The sequence below is a fragment of the Ambystoma mexicanum genome, chromosome 12, assembly GCF_040938575.1.
Source record: "Ambystoma mexicanum isolate Mex_15411 chromosome 12, UKY_AmexF1_1, whole genome shotgun sequence".
NCBI lineage: Eukaryota > Metazoa > Chordata > Amphibia > Caudata > Ambystomatidae > Ambystoma > Ambystoma mexicanum.
The window spans coordinates 1243372916-1243392476 of record NC_090936.1 but is presented as its reverse complement, the minus strand read 5'-3'; the positions used below and the strand labels follow the sequence as shown (position 1 = coordinate 1243392476).

The window sequence follows — 19561 nt, the reverse complement described above, 5'->3', positions numbered from 1 at the left end:
ACATGTTCCAGCATTAGTGATCCCTCAAAGTGATCTCAATATATGTGCATTTCCAAAGACGAATGAACATCAGAGAAGGAAGAGGGCAATTATTCTTCACCGGCTGAAATGGGAGAACTACTTTTCTTCAAAATCAGTAAAGGCCTATGAAGACATTCCAGATGAGCACAAACTGTTCAGTAAGACTGTAATGATAATGACATATGTATTCATTCCAGGACCCCAGACTGATGATCAATGATCAATGCAACAATAAAATGATTCAATGCAATCAGAGAAGAATTGAGAGCCATCAGGCTGATGACTCTCCAGAACAGGTATGTCCTGGACTTAATTACAGCAATGGAAGGAGGGGTGCATGCCAAGGTCAGGCTTTCTTGCTGTACATTCACACCATCCCATTATGGAGAAATCTGAACCCTGGTGGAAGCCATAACTATGGTGACAGCCTTGCATACGGAGATGAAAGATGAAGCTGATGAGCAGGAGATATCTTGTTCCCAATCCTATTGTCATGGATTACAACCTGGCTGGCAAATGTTTTGAAAATAATTGGAGAAATATTCCTGTTGGTATTGTTAGTATTCTGTCTTATAAGGATCACCTTGGACAGTGCCAGAAGACGGCCAAGAAAGCTATTAAGATGAAGATAATGATTGATATAGACGGTGGAACTGGAGAGCAGATGCAGAATGAGGAGAGTACCCGTGAGAATATAAAGAAAGTCACCCTTGCACCTCCAGGAACAAAGTTCTACTACCCCAAGGATCATTAGAAATACGTGGGACATTGGATATTCTGTCCACCATCAGGAGAATGTTGCCACATGATCTGGACTGTGGATGAACATATAAAGAATGCATGTCACCTGAGGGGGTTGACAAAGATATGGGTCCCAAAGAAACGACAGTATGAGGAGATGATAAAGGAGGATGAAGAGAAGAATGTGGCAGAGGACTCGATCAGAGGGGTGTCACACATGGGAGAACGACACAGTGCATCTGTGCAACAAAATGGAGGTTGCAGCCGAAACGGGGTGCAAGGATTTCCCTCTGGCATAGATGGAGGTTGCCATGGAAATTGTCAACCAGAGCGCACTCGTGTCATGTGACATGTCTGTTGTTCTCACGGCTTATTCTTCCTCTTAAGCCCCGCCCAGGAACCACAGCATAAATCCAGCATTGACCGTCACACTGGTGCTTCTAATTAGTGTTACTGGTCCCGCCAGTTTCGTTACCCAGGCTTCGTTCTATTTGAAGCTATACTCCACGATTCTTGACTCTGTTTCCTGGATTTCTTCTTCTTGGTAATTCTGATCCTGATATTGCCCGCACAGTTTCCGACTTCGGACCGTATAACGGATTGCTTACCTCCTGATTTCTACCACAGTCTGCTTCACTGGTTTCTGACCTGGACTGCGTTCATTTCATGGGTTTTTCGACTACGGTATCATCCGGATCCTGATGTAGTTGTTTTTCTTGTAGTTGAGTCGGATTGCTTCTTGATCTGACATCGGACTGCACGCCGGACACCTGAGCCTGCCTCTAACATACCGTAAGAGATTCAATTCCGCATTTATTAACTCTGTTCTTTGGTTCTAAGTCTACTTTGTTGTTGGTACTTCATCAGCCCCTGATTTTGGTCTGCAACCATGAGTTACTGTTGTTTTTATTGCTGAACAATCTACTGAACACTCTCCTGCATTCACCACTATCTCTTATTAACTCCTCCCAGTTTTTGTGGACTTAATTCAAGTGCACACACGAACGCTCTGCAGCCCAGTGCACCAACCCGTTACCAGTTCATCCCTCGTGCCGCACAGGTTATTGATCCCTTTGCTAACCTTCCCTTTTGTTCTTTTTTCCTTTCGTTGTTACTCGGCTGAATCATCATTTAACTTCCCTAAGAACACATTGTGGTAAGAACAAATTCTGATTGACTAGGGTGGTTGTTTTGGGGTAGTTAGTCATTATAGAGTTTAAGGTGTGTTTTGACTTTATTGTAGGTGCAGATGCTCTATGACCCATCGAGATAACATTTTAGGTATTCTTGAATTAAGTTTAGGTAGTTGTGGATTTGAATAACAACTGAATATTAATCAACACTCTGCGCTTCCATTACAGCATTGGTTTGGCGGTGTGTGGTGTCCCCGCTCTTTTGTGGGATCAACCCCGTCTGTCTGTCTATTATTAGAATAGCAGAGGGGGGTATCATAAAAAAGAGTTCCCTCACGTTGAGAAGGCCTGACTGGTCGGAGGTCCTAGCAAAGTCAAGATTGCTGTCGATTGTGAGGTTTTGCTCATTCGTTCTTCTCGCTGATCTTGGGACGTCGATTCAATGCCTCTAGCAGATACGGTCGGTGAATAAAAAATAGGGAATGAGGAGGAGCAGGTGGACACATTATCTCTAACTCCTGCCCCCTCACCACTGTCATACTGGAACAATAGGAGGAGAGCCCTATACAGGATTCCATGTGTTATGCCTAGACCATATTAAGTATGTGTATTTGTATTTATTATGTTTAATAGCACTTTACTCCAATGCGCTTCACATTATAACAACAAGATACATAGACGATTATAACAGTAGAAGCAATTTATAACCCATGAATCAAACCAACAAACCAGCAATTAGCCTGTAACAAAAACGACAGGTGAGTGTAAGAGGAGAGGAATTAGGTAGAGAGAGGTAAGTAGGGGAGAGAATGGGGGGAGAGAGAAAGAAAGGTTTCAGGGTGGGGAATGGAGTAGAAGAGATTTCAAGGAAGCAAGGAAGGAGGAAAAGATGGAGATGGAGCGGACAGAGAGAGGTAGGGAGTTCCAATGTAGGGGAGCTAGGAGCTGAAAGGAGCGAAAGCGAGAAGAGGCACATAGGAACGGGTAACAGAGAGTAGGAAGAGGTCGGCAGAACGGAGGGAGCAGGAAGGGGTGTAGAATGAGAGGAGAGAGGAGAGATAAGGGGGAGCAAGGTCTTGAAGAGATTTAAAGACAAGACAGAGGAATTCAATTTAAGTTGGGAATGAAAGGGAAGTGTTCGAAAGATGACATGCACTCAGACAACTGTATTGAATGTATCCTCACATTGAGAAAGTGGAAGGATGTTTTGTGGAGGGATGCACCATTAGATATCATGCTGAAGTGAAATTTGACGAGGGCAGAGTGATGTCATAAAGAAGCTATACAAGAACATACTGAAACAATATGAAAATACTTAAGAGTGACGATGTAACTGAAGCAATAAGAGAATCATGTACAAAGTGATAAAGTGATCATATACAAAGAAGACAAAGTAACTTGCTGATCAATAAGTGTAAATACTCAGCAACGCAAGAAGATGAGACGTATAGACACTTGCTTTAGAGGAAAATATAACATGGCAGGGATGGCCATGAAAGGAAAATGGATGCCGACTCATGCAAAGATTCAATCCAGCTACCTCAGAAACAGACAAGGGCTGCAGAGTCAGGAGATGTTGGAGAATTAGCTTTGCGTGCACAACGAAGAGGAGTCTTTGTTGGCCTGGGATCAAGGATGCTATTTCAAGGAATAGCTGCAAAGCACAAAGGTAAGCATACGGATAAGTCATGGACGTGAGACATATTTTATTTAGATTAAAGAAGAAGAAAACATCTGCAAGAGCCAAGTATTGGACAATTAACAACGTATAAGGCTCCTACAAGATGTAGTGAGCAAGTCTCTAGGAGCCAAAAGGAGCAATGACACAAGCATAATTGAATTAAATAGCAGTAAATAAAAGGTTGAAATGGACACATTTGCGGTCTCCTCACAATGATGCAGAAGTCACATGTTGTTTGCAGTAAATGGCAAATACAACTTTCACTGTGCATGCTTGACAGTATTGCACCAAATATGTAGTGTGCTTATGGCGATATGCACCATATTACAAAAAGCACTGGTAAATATGGCAAGTGTATTTCTCTTAGGTCCAGGTGTAGTGAGATTTTAAAGAATTTGCAAGGCCTGCCCCCACTTTGAAATTGGGGGCTTGACCCCCAAACACCCCTTCAACCACTGCCCCGCCCCAACCGCACCTCACATACAAAAACAATCAGACACACACCTTTTCCAGATCCCCCGCCTCACACACAAATACACTCAACAACACACACAAACGCAGGAACACTCCTTCTCCCCAGACCCCTCCCTACTTACCTTTAACCAGTCTTCTCCTGCCCGTCTCAATCAGACTGTCAGCCCATGCATGCACTCGTGTGTGGTAGGGCTGTGACAGAAATGATTTAGAAAGACTGCCTTGAGCATTCCCAGAGTGGTCTTCCTAAATCGGTCGTCTTCATTTTCACTCAATACCTTTGCAGACCCTGGATATTGTGCCTTACAATGTTGTTCTTTTGTCTTCCCAGCAGGTGGTAATGGGATAGTGTGTGTTATTGCTGCTGATTGATAAAGGGACACATACACAATTACTTTAACATTAAGCTAGTGTTTCCTGCTGAGAAAAAACATAAAGCCCCTTCAGACTGGCCAAGGCTATTGCTCCCCAGATCCCCTTCTCTCACTCCCAATATTGCCAGGCATAATATGAGGGCAAGGCCACTAGCTTGGGCTCTCTTTAAGGCATTGGGAAATGGGTCTGAGAGGACCAAGTTAAAGAGGGTAGGAAGAAGTGATGGCAAGAGGGACACAGGGGCTAATAGAGGGTGATGGGGACGGGGAAGAGAGGTACAGAGGGAAAGAAGTGCGGTGAGAAGTGAGGGAAAGAGGAACACAGAGGGGGCAAGGGTGATGGGGACAGGGGGAAAGAGAGGCACAGAAGGAAAGAAGGGCGGTGAGAAGTGAGGGAAAGAGGAACACAGAGGGATGAGAGTGATGGGGACAGGGGGAAAGAAAGGCACAGAGGGAAAGAAGGGCGGCGAGAAGTGAGGGAAAAAGGAACACAGAGGGGGCAAGGGTGATGGGGACAGGGGGAAAGAGAGGCCAGAGGGGAAGAAGGGCAGTGAGAAATGAGGGAACGAGGAATGCAGAGGGAAAGAGGGTGCTGTGAAGCGGGGGAAAGAGAGGCCAGAGTGAAAGAGAGTGCTGGGGAGCAGGGAAAGAGGGGCACAGAGGAAAAATAGGGTGATGGGGACAGGGGAAAGAGAGGTAGAGAGGGAAAGAAGGGCAGTGAGAAGTGAGGGAAAGAGGGACACCAAGGGAAAGAGGGTGATGGGGAGTGGGGGAAAGAGAGCCACAGAATGAAAGAGGGGGATGGGGAGTGGGGGAAAGAGGAACACAGGGAAGGAAGGGCAGTGAGAAGTGCAGAAAGAGGGGCAAAGAGGGAAAGAGGCTACTGGGGATCAGAGGAAAGAGAGGCATAGAGAGGGAAAGAGGGTGATAGGAACACAGAGGGAAAGACGGGCAGTGAGAAGTGAGGGAAAGAAGGACACAGCAGGAAAAAGGTGCTGCGGAGTGGGGAAAGAGGGGCACAGAGGGAAAGAGGGTGCTGGGGAGTAGGGAAAGAGGGGCACGGGGGAAATGGGGTGGTGATAAGTGAGGTAAAGAGGGGCACAGAGGGAAAGAGGGTGCTGGGGAGTGGGGAAAGAGGGACACAGCGGGAAATAAGTGTGGTGAGAAGTGCGGGAAAGAGGGACACAGAGGGAAAGAGGGTGATGGTGAGTGGGGAAAGAGGGACACAGAGGGAAAGAAGGACAGTGAGAAGTGAGGGAAAGAGGGACACCAAGGGAAAGAGGGTGATGGGGAGTGGGGTAAAGAGAGGCCCAGAATGAAAGAGGGGTATGAGGAGTGGGGGAAAGAGGAACACAGGGAAAGAAGGCAGTGAGAAGTGCGGAAAGAGGGACAGAGAGGGAAAGAGGCTGCTGGGGATCAGAGGAAAGAGAGGCAGAGAGGGAAAGAGGGTGATGGGGATCAGGGGAAAGAGAGGCAGAGAGGGAAGAGGGGGATGGGGAATGGGGGAAAGAGGAACACAGAGGGAAAGATTATGCTGGGCAGCGGGGAAAGAGGGGCACAGATGGAAAGAGGGTGCTGGGGAGTCGGGAAAGAGGGGCATGCAGTGAAAAAAGGGCGGTGATAAGTGAGGGAAAGAGGGACATAAAGGGAAAGAGGGTGCTGGGGAGTGGGGGAAGAGGGGCACAGACGGAAAGAGGGTGCTGGGGAGTGGGGAAAGAGGGGCACAGAGGGAAAGAGGGTGCTGGGGAAACAGGGGCACAGAGGAAAAGAAGTGTGATGAGAAGTGCGGGAAAGAGGAACACAGAGGGAAAGAGGGGCCATGAGAAGTGAGGGAAATAGGGACACAGAGGGACGAGGGTGCTGGGGAGAGGAGAAAAGGGGACACAGAGGGAAAGAGGGTGCTGGAGAGCGGGGACAGAGAGGCCAGAGGGAAAGAGGGTTCTAAGAAGCAGGGAAAAAAGGGCACAGAGGGAAAAAGAAGGTGATAGGGACGGGGAAAGAGGGACAGAGAGGGAAAGAGGCTGCTGGGGATCAGAGGAAAGAGAGGCAGAGAGGGAAAGATGGTGATGGGGATCAGGGGAAAGAGAGGCAGAGGGGGAAAAGGGGGATGGGGAATGGGGGAAAGAGGAACACAGAGGGAAAGAAGGGCAGTGAGAATTGAGAGAAAGAGGGACACAGCAGGAAAGAGGGTGCTGGGGAGTGGGGAAAGAGGGGCACAGAGGGAAAAAAGGGCAGTGATAAGTGAGGGAAAGAGGGACGCAGAGGGAAAGAGGGTGCTGGGGAGAAGGGAGGGAAAGAGAGACACAGAGGGAAAGAATGGTGGTGAGAAGTGAGGGAAAGAGGGACACAGAGGGAAAGAGGGTACTGGGATCGGGAAAAGAGGGGCACTGAGGGAAAGAAGGCAATGGGGAGCTGGGGAAGAGGGGCAAAGAGGGAAAGAGGGTGATGGTGTGCAGGGGAAAGAGAGGCACAGAGGGAAAGAAGGAGAAGTGAGGGAAAGAGGGACATGGAGGGAAAGAGGGGGCTAGGGATCAGTGGAAAGAGCGGCACAGAAGGAAAGAGGGTGATGGGGATCTGGGGAAGAGGGGCATAGAGGGAAAGAGGGTGATGGGGAGCAGGAGAAAGAGAGGCAAAGAGGGAAAGAAGGGTAGTGAGATGTGAGGGAAAGAAGGACACAGAGGGTAAGAGGGTGCTCGAGAGCGGGCGAAAAAGGGGCACAGAGGGAAAGAGGGTGATGGGGATCAGAGGAAAGAGAGGCCCAGAGGGAAAGAGGGTGATGGAGAGTGGGGGAAAGAGAGGGACAGAGGGAAGAAGGGCGGTGAGAAGTGATGGCAAGAGGGACACACAGGGAAGAGGGTCCTGGGGAGTGGGGAATGAGGGGTACAGAGGGAAAGAGGGGCAGTGAGAAGTGATAGCAAGAGGGACACAGAGGGAAAGAGGGTGCTGGGGAGCAGGGGAAAGAGAGGCAGAGAGGGAAGAGGGGGATGGGGAATGGGGAAAGAGGGACACAGAGGGAAAGAGGGTGCTGGAGAGTGGGGAAAGAGGGGCACAGAGGGAAAAGGGTGGGGAGAAGGGAGGGAAAGAGGGACACAGAGGGTAAGAGGCTGCTGGGGATCAGAGGAAAGAGCTGGTGTGAGAAGTAATGATATGATAATTATAACGCGCCTATACACAAGTGTTTCAAGGCGCGACGAGGCAAGGAAGGGGAAAGAGAGGGAAGACAGTGACAACGTTCCTACTAGGCCAGGTGACATTAAGATCGCGCAAGAGCAGGGGAGGGGGAAGAGGAAAAGTGCGAGTGGAATGGGGAGGGGCAGTGCAATACAAATGTTAAATGTTAAATGTTAAAGGTATTTGTACCGCGCACCGTCACCAACGGAATTGGTCCCCAGGCGCTCAGGCGGATCTGTAAACGATAAAGGTGGGATGGGGTAGTAAGGTGAAGAAGGGAGTAGGATAGTGAGAGGAGTGGTGTTCTGTTGGCAGCATCAACTCGGTATACACCAGGTGCTGAGCTTTGGTGCGGGTATCGGACAGGAGTCAGTCCGCGTGTGCTGTTGTTCCGGCTTGTGTGTTGTTGCAGTGTTGTGAAGTGCGTGCGGCTTGTTGTGCGAGAGGTGATTGTGTCCGTTTTTTGAGTGAGATAAGTATGCAGAGTTTGAGCTTATATTGGTTAGTGGGTTACCTGACCTTTACCATGCTAACATTCACAGCTCTGTCCGAGTGCGGCACCTGTCGGCCTCCACATTCCCATCCAGACGCGGCGCAGGCCAATGCCCAGGGCTCCATCCAGGCGTGGTCGTGCCAGCACTCACGGTCCCACCCAGACGTGACACAGGCCAGTGTCCAGAGACCTGCCCAGTTGTGGGCATGCCAACATTCACAACTCCATCTCAGCACAGGCCAACGCCCAGGACTCCGTCCAGGCATGGTCATGCCAACACTCACACTCCCACCCAGATGCGGCGCAGGTCAGTGTCCAGAGACACATCCAGTTGTGGGCATGCTAACATTCACAACTCCATCCGAGCGCCACACAGGCCGCCATTCTCACCTCTAGGTGTGGCACATGTTAGCATTCATGTTTCTTCTAAGTGCGGGCATGTTATCCTTCAATCGATCCTATCCAGATGCGATGCAGGCCAATGTCTATCTAGATGCGTCTGTCGGTCTGGGTATGTTCGTCCGGTACATACCAGTGGGGGAGTCAATCGGGCTTTCGTGTGGGTCTGGGTATGTGGTCAGTCTCTGCAGCCTTCCTTTGTGGCTATTTTCCATGATGTCTTATGCTCTGTCGAGTGGTTGGTTCTTTGGTTTGAGTGTTTGTCCAATTTGAGGGTGGTCGAGGTTGGAGCTATTTCCATCATTGTTTGATGTCTGGGCATTCTAGTGCGTCTCTGTTGTGGTTATGCCTTGAAGAGCCATGATTTGAGGTGTTTCCTGAATGCTAGGTGAACAAAGGATAACAGAAAATAAATAAAGACAATACATAATAAGTAAATGTGCGGCCAGCTGGTGGCAAGTGCAAGGGTAAGTGCCATGGGTAAGTGCCAAGTGTCAGGTGTCAATTAGGGGCTGTAGGGATACAGAAACAGTCTCCAAGTGCAAGGGTTGCCAGGGGGGCAGTGCAGGTGTGCAACTGGTGGGGAGGAGAACTGCACCTGAGATCAGAGGTTAGCCAGGTAACCAGTGTAGTGATGGACACACAGGGAAAGAGGGTGCTGGGGAGTGGGGGAAAGAGGCACAAAAGGAACGAGGGTGATGCAGTGGGGGAAAGAGAGGCACAGAAGGAAAGAAGGGTGGTGAGAAGTCAGGGAAAGAGGGACACAGAGGGAAAGAGGGGGATGGGGAGCAGGGGAAAGAGAGGCACAGAGGGATAGAAGGTGATGGGGAGCAGGGGAAAAAGGGACACAGGAGGAAAGAGGGTGATGGGGAGCAGGGGAAAGAGAGGCACAGAGGGAGAGAAGGGTGGTGAGAAGTGAGGGAAAGAGGAACACAGAAGAAAAGGGGGTGAAGGGGAAAGAGAGGCACAGAGGGAAGGAGTGTGATGGGGAGCAGGGGAAAGATAGGCACAGAGGGAAAGAGGGTGATGGGGAGCAGGGGAAAGAGAGGCACAGAGGGAAAGAGGGGCGTGAGAAGTGAGGGAAAGATAAAGGGAGGAGCAAGGGAAAGCGTGGCGCTCACAGGACGGTGTCTGCAGATGTCTGGAGAGGAAAGTAGCTGCAACGCCCTGAGAGTTGAGAAAACAGAACTGAAGCTTTCTTCATAGTGGTTCAGCAAACATAAAAACAGATATCAGGAAAGGCTCCGGTGATGTTGAGAACTCCATCCAAGTCAGCCAGGGCCCCACAAATGATGTTTTGGAATACTTCTGGCGCAGATGACACTCCAAAACTCAAGCGTTTGCATCGGTAGAGGCCTCAGTGTGTGGTAAAGGTGGTTATGTACCTTGAATCTGGATGCAACATCACTTGATGGTATCCTGCCCGAAAGTCAATCTTTGAAAAGAAATGTGTCGCTTGCAAATCTCCAATGATGTCATCGATCGTGGGGGTAATGTGGCTTTCGCTCTTAATGGCCTTGTTTGGAAGCCTCATGTCGACACAAATTCACACAAAGGCAGGTTGCTTGGGTTTTCCTGCAATGACAATTGGAGACACCCACAGGGTGGGTCCATCCACTTTCTCAATGATATATAGTGCCACCAAACTGTCCAGCTATTTCTCGCCGAGATCCTGCAGATGGAATCGGACTCAGCAGTGCTCGAGTGCAATCGGTTGTATTTACTCGTCAATATGCAGCCTCACTGGGTCGCCAGCTATGCTGCCGATCCCCTCAAAGAGCTGGCTGTACTTTGCCAGCAGCCCCTGCATGTCTTCCACATACACAGAGTATGCAAGACTCACAATGCCCAGTGCTCCTGCTGCTGCACAACTCAGGAGGGAAGTTCTGCTGACACTTGTTACATAAAATCAGGAATTGATGGATGACCCTCCATGCTCAACATTGGCCACAAATGCCCCAGCCAACGGGATCGGGGCTGCTTGCCACCAAAGGTGAATATGCATGCCCTCAGCTTCTGTAACTTGGGCGGCGCAACCAGGGTGTTGTAGTGCACTCTGGCCATCACAATTAACTGATGCCCCTGTGTCCACCAGCACCGGTACCGTTGATTTGTTGACTTTCACAAGGCACTGTGGCTGTCTTCTGGTGGTGGCACTGATGCTCAAGATGAAAAAGATGTTCCCCTCCTCTTCTTCCTTGTGAGGTGCACCATCCTCTCCTTGGTCTCTTTGGGACACATTGGGCGGGCGCTGTGGTCTAAAGAATCCTGCCCGCACTGGATCCCTTGGTACCACCACCGGCAACAGAGCTCTGCACATGCGGGCATAATGGTCATATGCCCCACAACGTCCACAGGTCTTCCCCTGCACTGGGCCTTCTGCGGGGTGTGGGAGGTCATATCCACACTTTGTGCATTATTTTAGGGCTCTAGCACCTCTATCCCACTGGCCACCACTTGGACGTCGGCTTCTCTTCCTCCTTGACTGCAGCCCACAGCACATACCATCTCCATCTTCCCTGGATGCACTGCTGCATCCATTCTTGAAGCACGCACCTCTGACACCTCCTGGCAGTGGCCGAGCTCCAATATCCAAGGCAGCTTGAGTCTGGGTTCTCGCAGCTCCTGTCTGTGCAGTTTGCCAGAAGAACAGCCCTGTTTGAGTTGGTTTCTAATCATTGTATGGGGATTCTCCCGGGCACATGACAGGGACATCCGGGGCAGCTGTCCTTGAAAAGTGTCCAGAGACTTATCGTCCTTCTGTCTGGCACTGCACATCACAAAGCGTTCATAATCTGTGTTGGCAAGTGGCATGAAATGCTTGCACAGTGCGTTCTTGGCCGCCATATATGACCCATCTGCAGGTGCCAGGGACTGAAAGACTTCATGCACCGCTGGCCCTGCTGCGTAAAGAAGTATGGCCACTTTACTGTCCTCTTCAGTCTCCCCAGTGGCCTGGAAGTACATGTCGAGCCGATCAATCCAGAGTCTCCACCTTGGTCCAAGGCTTGACGGGCCCCCGAGATATCAAACTCGGGCATTGGTGTGAGCGCCCCTTCTGTCTCTGTGCACGCGCAGCCACTGAGCCGGCTGGTCCTGGCGCTGGTGATCCTGCCCCTGCACCCTGTCATCCATGACAGTGAGCACATGAGCACCCCACCAGAGCACTGGGGCCGCAACTCACTGATGGCCTCCTCCAGGCAAACTGCTCCAAGATATTGAGTGTGATGATGCTGGCCAGACACAACCATTGCAGCCACTTCTGATGATCGCTCTCCACCATGACGCACTCATCAAATGCTCTGACTAGCACCGAGTCCAAAATGTCCAAAAATTGGGCGTATAGCCACTTGCCAGTGGCAAGTGGCTATACGCCCAATTTTTGGGGCCAACAAACACAGTAGCCCCTTCAACCAATGTCCAAACAGCTTGGAACAATGGGACAGTTCTACTGGTCTAAGGGTTGAATTTTCCCAAAAATGGAGTGGGGTGGGCCCAGGGGACAAGAACAATAGACTGTAGGCCTCCCCCAGCTCCTCACCTCACACGCGATGCTTTAAATGTGTTGAAAACACTCCAACATGAAGGATGTACAGCACAATGTTGTCCCATGTACAGGGGTTCAAAGAATTCCATGTGGGAAGTGCACAAGCACTCCTAGTAGCAGCTGCAACCCTCACCATCGCAAGGACAAGATGGCGGCCAACCATGTGGCCTCTGATGGCTCACCAGCATGAAGAACTGGAAGAAATGCTTCATGTTCTTTTTCACTGCCCGAAACAACCTTAAGGAGGAGAGGAAGGAAATAGACACGGGGCTGGAGGGAGGAAGAGGAGCAGTCTAGAAAGGGAAATAAAAGGGGTTACACCTCCTATCCGTGGATCCTTGTGTTCTTGGAGATGTTACTATAGGGGAAGGAGGGTCTGGGGAGGATGGGACCCCTGCACTAACACAAGCCATAACATCTGGCGACTAGGGGCGACATCCACACTGGCGGAAAATAAAACAGCGAGGAAGTCCACCCGCCCATCCAAGCTCATGGAATCCGAACAGGGAAATCCACCCATGGTGCATGGGCACTCAGTCCCAACATTAAAAGGAACTCCACTCACAAGGAAGGGAAAGGGCAATCGGCCCAGGGTGTGAAGGCACACCGCCACACCTGGCTACAGGGAACATACGTCCACAAAGAACGAAGGGAATAATAAGCACAAGCAAAGGGGGGCCATCTGTCCAGAGGGAAACAGCAGAGAGTGTCGTATCAGGAGGTGACACTCCACGAGGAGCTGGGGGTTGGGGGGCTGAAGAAGAACAAAAAGAGTAGCAACAGGTAGGAGCTGCATAGACCAGGTGCGGCCGACATCACGGAATGGGGGAAGAACGGGGAACCCAGAGAACGCGCAGCACAGCACATATAACAAGAGCAGCATTCCTGAGACCACCGCAGCCATTCCAATTGCAGCCACAACAGGCCCAAGTGCCCAGATGGGAAGAGTGGCTGGAGGAATTTATTGACTATATGAAAGCACTGGGGGAGGATGATCCCACAACGCTCCTGGGAGTATTCACTAACATTGCGGGGAGAGAGAAAAAAGGGATTATTAAAACGATCCCACCACAAGGTCTCGGGAGGATAGCTCAGGGGTAACGTGCTCACCTTGGAAGCAAGACGACACAGAGCACCACAGGTTCGAATCCCGGGACCGTGCTTAGAAACCTCTGGGTATTAAGCACGTTATAAATAACCTATCATATCATATCAAGAGAGAGTGATTGACGGGACGGCCATCACCGCACTCAATGGGAAACTGCTCCTTAAACCAAACAAGGATTTTGAAAAGTACCCGTTCAACGAGTGCCAACAGTTATCTCAGGAAACAATAGGAGAATTTGTTATCAAACTACAAAAGCTAACGGTGCACTGCGACTTTACAAACTTCATGCACAAAGAGGCAATATGCCTCCGGGTAAAAGAGGGATGCAACTCACCCATATTTAGAAAACATCTTCTGAAGGAGCCTATCTTGCTTGCAGAGGTTCTGGAGCGGGCACAAGTGCATGAAAGGGTGGACGCTCAAGCAACAGAGATAGAGAAGCCGAAGGAGAGAGGGCAGGTAGCGGCCATATACACACGTCAGACAAGGATGCCACAAGAACACAGCAATACCCTGCCAAACAGCCAGGGGATGAGAAAGTATGTGCTATAGGTGTGGGATGCGACTCCCACACAGTGGACAATGCCCGGCAATACAGAAGAAGTCACCACTTTGAACTGGTGTGCAGTGAAGGGACAAGCAAGACCCTCAGAGCAGGTAATCTCTGCTTTGGACTGATGGAAGTATCGCTGCATTCCCACAATGACCATTGCTTTCTAATGTATGCGGTATAGTGGCCTCCATTGGTGGAGTCGCCTGTGTGGTTGTAGGTTTTCTTGCCAAGTGATACCTTTCTGTGTGTGAAGGAAGTACGTTTGCAATTGTTTTTGGTTCCATCGGCACCGTATCTTAGGAGCATTAACATTCACTGCACTCTTTCTTGCAGTTCACACAGTCATAATAATAATAATAATAATAGATTTCTTATTTGGCGCTACGAACCCATAGGTCTCAGAGCGCTGAAATATCAAAGACATTGTTATCCCACAAAGTGGAACTCATACCATAAAGCCCCCTACATGGGCCTCCCATTCATTCTTCTCACTTCTCCCACCTTTTTCGTATCCTGCCGAATGCACGCACTTGCTTGCACTCTGCCCCCACCAGGGCCTGCCAATGCCCTCCACTTCCACAACCAGATGCACTACTAACCTTGCCATCACACACAATCACTCGCATTACTTCTACCATCGCATCTCTCCGTTATGGCAAACACTGGGACATGGATAACCACAATTACAATAGCATTCCTCCCTGACTGTCTAAATAAGAAGGAAGGGTTCACCTTATGGGCAGCAAGACCTTGACACCTGTCTGACCCCTGATCCTTATTACGTCCTACAAACATGTTGCACTATTCTCCTCATTCTCCTTTCCTCACCATGACCTCAGTATAAAATTCCTAATGACACTCCGATTATCCCCGTGGCGGGTTTCAACCTCCCAAATCTCACCCCAACATCTCGAGTTCAACTCCACCCTCTAAGACCTTTTCCTAGTTGATGTCACAACCAACCTACAACCTATACACACATTAGGCAACTCTCTTACTATTGCTTTACACTCCTACGGCATCGGCTCTTCTTCTGCCGCCATTGACCGCTCTCGCGCTAACCATTCCCACATCCACTTTGCTGTCTGTGTTCTCCTCTCTCTCTCCCTCCCATCTGCCGCCCCTAATACTAAACACAAATTCAACCCAGACTCAATGCTTAAAGCTCCCTAACGAGCCAAAATCAAGACCTCCCTCATAGCACTCTCGCCACCCATAACACAGCCCTCTTTGAACCCCATTAACATAGCCCTCTCGCCACCCCATAACACAGCCCTCTCTCCACACCATATCATAGCCCCCCCTCAACCCCATATCATAGCCCCCTCTCCACCCCATAACACAGCCCTCTCTCCACCCCAATAACACAGCCCTCTTTTCACCCCATAACATAGCCCTCTCTCCACCCCACAACATGGCCCTCTCTCCACCCCATAACATAGCCCTCTCTCCACACCATATCATAGCCGCCTCCCCACCCCATAACAAAGCCCTCTCTCCACCCCATAACATAGTCCTCTCTCCGCCCCATAAAATGGCCCTCTCGCCAACCCATAACATAGCCCTCTCTCCACCCCATAACATAGCCCTCTCTCCACACCATAACACAGCCCTCTTTCCACCCCATAACATAACCCTCTTCCAACCCCATAACATAGCCCTCTCTCCACCCCATAACACAGCCCTCTCCACCCCATAAAATAGCCCTCTCTCCACACCATATCATAGCCCCCTCCCCATAACACAGCCCTCTCTCCACCATGTAACATAGCCGTCTTTTCACCCCATAATAACAGTATCGATCGGCCCTTCGTGGACTTCAACTTGGCACTTGCTCGTTCAGCTGCTCGGTGACTCATTGGTCTCTCAGCTGAAGACGGCCATGTGCTCCACCGCCAACATTTACTTAAGACCCACTTTCATGTTCTCCTGTAAGGAATTTCTTCCGGAGGGGTGAGGGAGGGGGTATTTGTGTATTTCGAATATTAAAGGCTGCACAAAATCCAACAGGTCCAATATATCGTTCTTTTGTGTGTGCGGCCTTTCATAGAAAATGGACCCAGGAGGCGCTTGAAAAGAACATTGTGAGAACTCATGAGACTCACCTTAATGTTGCTGCAACCGACTTACTTTATTTAAAATTAATTCTAAAGAGCAGTATTTTATAAAATACTGTACATCTCTTGTCTGACAACCCAAACACCCCTAACCAGCCACACCTGCACTTCACCAATAATCTCCTGGGCGAAGGTGAGTTTACTGGTCAGAACGTTTGTTTTTTCTCCTGAGAATCACCAGGAGACTTAGTAATACTACTGACATCTCGCCCCCAAGATTGGCACATCTTAGTTCATTCTGAGTGGTGCATGGATGCTGAGATGTCATCTAATTGGTGGATGGATACCAAGATATCGTCTGATTTGCAGGTCAGCAGAAACAGCTGACTCAGGTACAGGATCACTCCCCCACTCCCTCCCCCCATCACTCACTTCCTGTTCCTCTTCATTCCTTACACTCACTCAGCCTTTCTTTTTTTTTTAAGTTGCAATAGTCGCCCTGCGGAACTAGGTTTTGTCCATTGGACCTTCTACAGGGCAAAGCAGAAAGATAAGAGAACTGACCACGTGACTCTGTTGAACAGCAATACTGATGCTTAGCACAGGTGCTCCCACATAAGGACTGGGGGTTTGGGTTTCTCTTTCCTTGTGTGGTCCTGTAACTTCCGCGTTGACCTCTACTTTCTCCAAGTAATCTTTTGAGGTGTGTGCTCTGTAACTGGCATGACGTTGACATGTGGGAGAACAGGTGACTGAGAAAGCCTCACGTGGGACTGTTGTCGCTCTCCTTGACGTGGACACCAATGTCCAAAGCGTTACTCACCAAGTCGCTATTTCTTGCGCCGTGTACTCCACTCTGGGCAACGGCTCTCCGCTGGGAAAAGCAAGATAATGGCGGTTTAGATATTTCAGACATGAGCATGTATTCCAAAACTATCAACATCCCAAGAGAGCTGCAAGATGTCATGATATGGGCGCTTGTGTCCAGGGATCTCTGTCCCCCTCTCAGGATTATTTTGAATCCCTTTGAGGTCTCTGTGCTGCTATCAGGAAAGGCACACGAGCACATGCCTGTGCATTGCTTTCTCAATGCCCCTTTGCATAAACCCCTCTCATAGTGCCTGCAGCAGCTGGCAGGGTAGATGCAAAGAGGGGCGCCTGCTCCCAGGGCCAGGAGTTCATGGAAGAAGCCCAGCTGCTGCTGCTGCTCCTACTGCCTGGAACAAGCAGGAGGCGGCCTCCTTGCACTAACATTCCCGCCAATCACGAGGCCAGAATGTACAAGAGTGCTGATTGGCTGAAAGGCCTAGCATTCCAGCCAATCACAGTGTGCAGAACATCATGGCCTCCTGATTGGCCAGAATCGTTCTGTGCTTGGCGGAGCTTCCGCCAGGCAGCAGAGCACTGGCCTTTTGCAAAATGGAGGTCAGAGATTCAGAGGTGACACCTGCTTCTTCCAGCCTTAAAGCCTTCCTACGGTTCAATAAGGCATGCTACTATAAATAACTCAGTATACTGTGTGGACAAGCTAGTTTCAAATTGCAATAGTCTCCTGCGATGGCAACTAAAACAATCAGTAGGCATGAAAATAAAAGCCACCCCTGCTGAATCCCAGCATAAGGACATCATATACATGTAAACCTACTAGTTTCATACCCTTTAAACTTGCCACATGCAGATCACACCCATCCTACTCGCAAAGCCGCGTGGGCTGAGTGGTCACTTTGGCAGAAAAGGACTTCTTCTCAGGACCTAGACCCAGTTTATACTGAACTTTGCTTTAAACATTTCTGTCAACCAGTTTGCACCTCAACATAAATGCAAAAAAAGACGTTTGTGTGCCTGTTGGACACATTTATCTAATCTGATATCACCACCCCCACAGTGTGAATGCACTAACCCGTGATGTAGGTACTTACTGTCTGTACTTATAGGCCAGTTCTGTGATACAGGCGCGCCGGCTCCGGTATTCAGGGTCAGTAAATCCCTGAGGAGAGGAAGGAGATCAGAAGTTCCATTAGCAATAGTAGCTTCTATCAAAACACTTGTAATCAGAAAGTAAACAAAATCTAGAACATGGGCTCGCACCGTCCTCAGGGAAACCGTCCTGAGCATGGAACCTGTACTAAGCATGGAACCCATCCTAAGCATGGAACCCATACTAAGCATGGAACCCATACTAAGCATGGAACCCATACTAAGCATGGAACCCAATCCTAAGAATGGAACCCATCCTAAGCATGGTACCAGCCCTAAGCATAGAACCAGCACTAAGAATGGAAAATGTCCTAAGCATGGAACCTTTCCTAAGAATGTAAAATGTCCTCAGCATGGAACCCGTCCTAACCATGGAACCCGCCCTAAGAATGTAAACTGCCCTAATAATAGAACCTGCCCTAAGCATAGAACCAATCCTAAGCATTGAACCAAACATACGCATGTAACCCATCCTAAGTATGGAAGCCATCCTAACTACAGAAGCCGTCTTAATCACTGAATCCATCCTAAGCATGGAAGCCATCCTAAGAATGGAACCTGTCCTAAGAATGGAAAACGTCCTAAGCATGGAACCTGTCCTAAGTATGGAACCTGTCCTAAGAATGGAAAACGTCCTAAGCATGGAACCTGTCCTAAGAATGGAAAATGTCCTAAGCATGGAACCTGTCCTAAGCATGGAACCTGTCCTAAGAATGGAAAACGTCTTAAGCATGGAACCTGTCCTAAAAATGGAAAACGTCCTAGGCATGGAACCTGTCCTAAGAATGGAAAACGTCCTAAGCATGGAACCTGTCCTAAGAATGTAAAATGTCCTAAGCATGGAACCTGTCCTAAGCATGGAACCTGTCCTAAAAATGGAAAACGTCCTAGGCATGGAACCTGTCCTAAGAATGGAAAACGTCCTAAGCATGGAACCTGTCCTAAGAATGTAAAATGTCCTAAGCATGGAACCTGTCCTAAGCATGGAACCTGTCCTAAGAATGGAAAACGTCTTAAGCATGGAACCTGTCCTAAGAATGGAAAACGTCCTAGGCATGGAACCTGTCCTAAGAATGGAAAACGTCCTAAGCATGGAACCTGTCCAAAGAATGGAAAACGTCCTAAGCATAGAACCTGTCCTAAGAATGGAAAATGTCCTAAGCATGGAACTTGTCCTAAGAATGGAAAACGTCCTAAGCATGGAACCTGTCCTAAGCATGGAACCTGTTCTAAGAATGGAAAACGTCCTAAGCATGGAACCTGTCCTAAGAATGGAAAACGTCCTAAGCATGGAACCTGTCCTAAAAATGGAACTTGTCCTAAGCATGGAACCTGTCCTAAGCATGGAACCTGTCCTAAGAATGGAAAACGTCCTAAGCATGGGACCTGTCCTAAGCATGGAACCTGTCCTAAGAATGGAAAACGTCCTAAGCATGGAACCTGTCCTAAGCATGGAACCTGTCCTAAGAATGGAAAACGTCCTAAGCATGGAACCTGTCCTAAGCATGGAACCTGTCCTAAGAATGGAAAACGTCCTAAGCATGGAACCTGTCCTAAAAATGGAACCTGTCCTAAGCATGGAACCTGTCCTAAGAATGGAAAACGCCCTAAGCATGGAACCTGTCCTAAGAATTGAAAACGTCCTAAGCATGGAGCCTGTCCTAAAAATGGAAAACATCCTAAGCATGGAAATTGTCAAAAGAATGGAAAACGTCCTAAGCATGGAACCTGTCCTAAGAATGGAAAATGTCCTAAGCATGGAACCTTTCCTAAGAATGTAAAATGTCCTCAGCATGGAACCCGTCCTAACCATGGAACCCGCCCTAAGAATG

The 19561-nt window shown here is 49.1% G+C and overlaps 1 protein-coding gene across 1 annotated transcript in view; it reads right to left on the bottom strand.

Annotated features, from left to right (window-relative positions):
- Positions 1 to 19561, bottom strand: part of LOC138514765 (tyrosine 3-monooxygenase-like) — a 456844-nt gene that overhangs the window by 194655 nt on the left and 242628 nt on the right. Inside the window, exons 4-5 of the mRNA XM_069630145.1 lie at positions 17672 to 17739; positions 16576 to 16626 (exon numbers count right to left, since the gene is read on the bottom strand). Of these exons, the coding sequence (XP_069486246.1) occupies positions 16576 to 16626; positions 17672 to 17739 (119 nt within the window). The remainder of the gene's footprint in view (positions 1 to 16575; positions 16627 to 17671; positions 17740 to 19561) is intronic.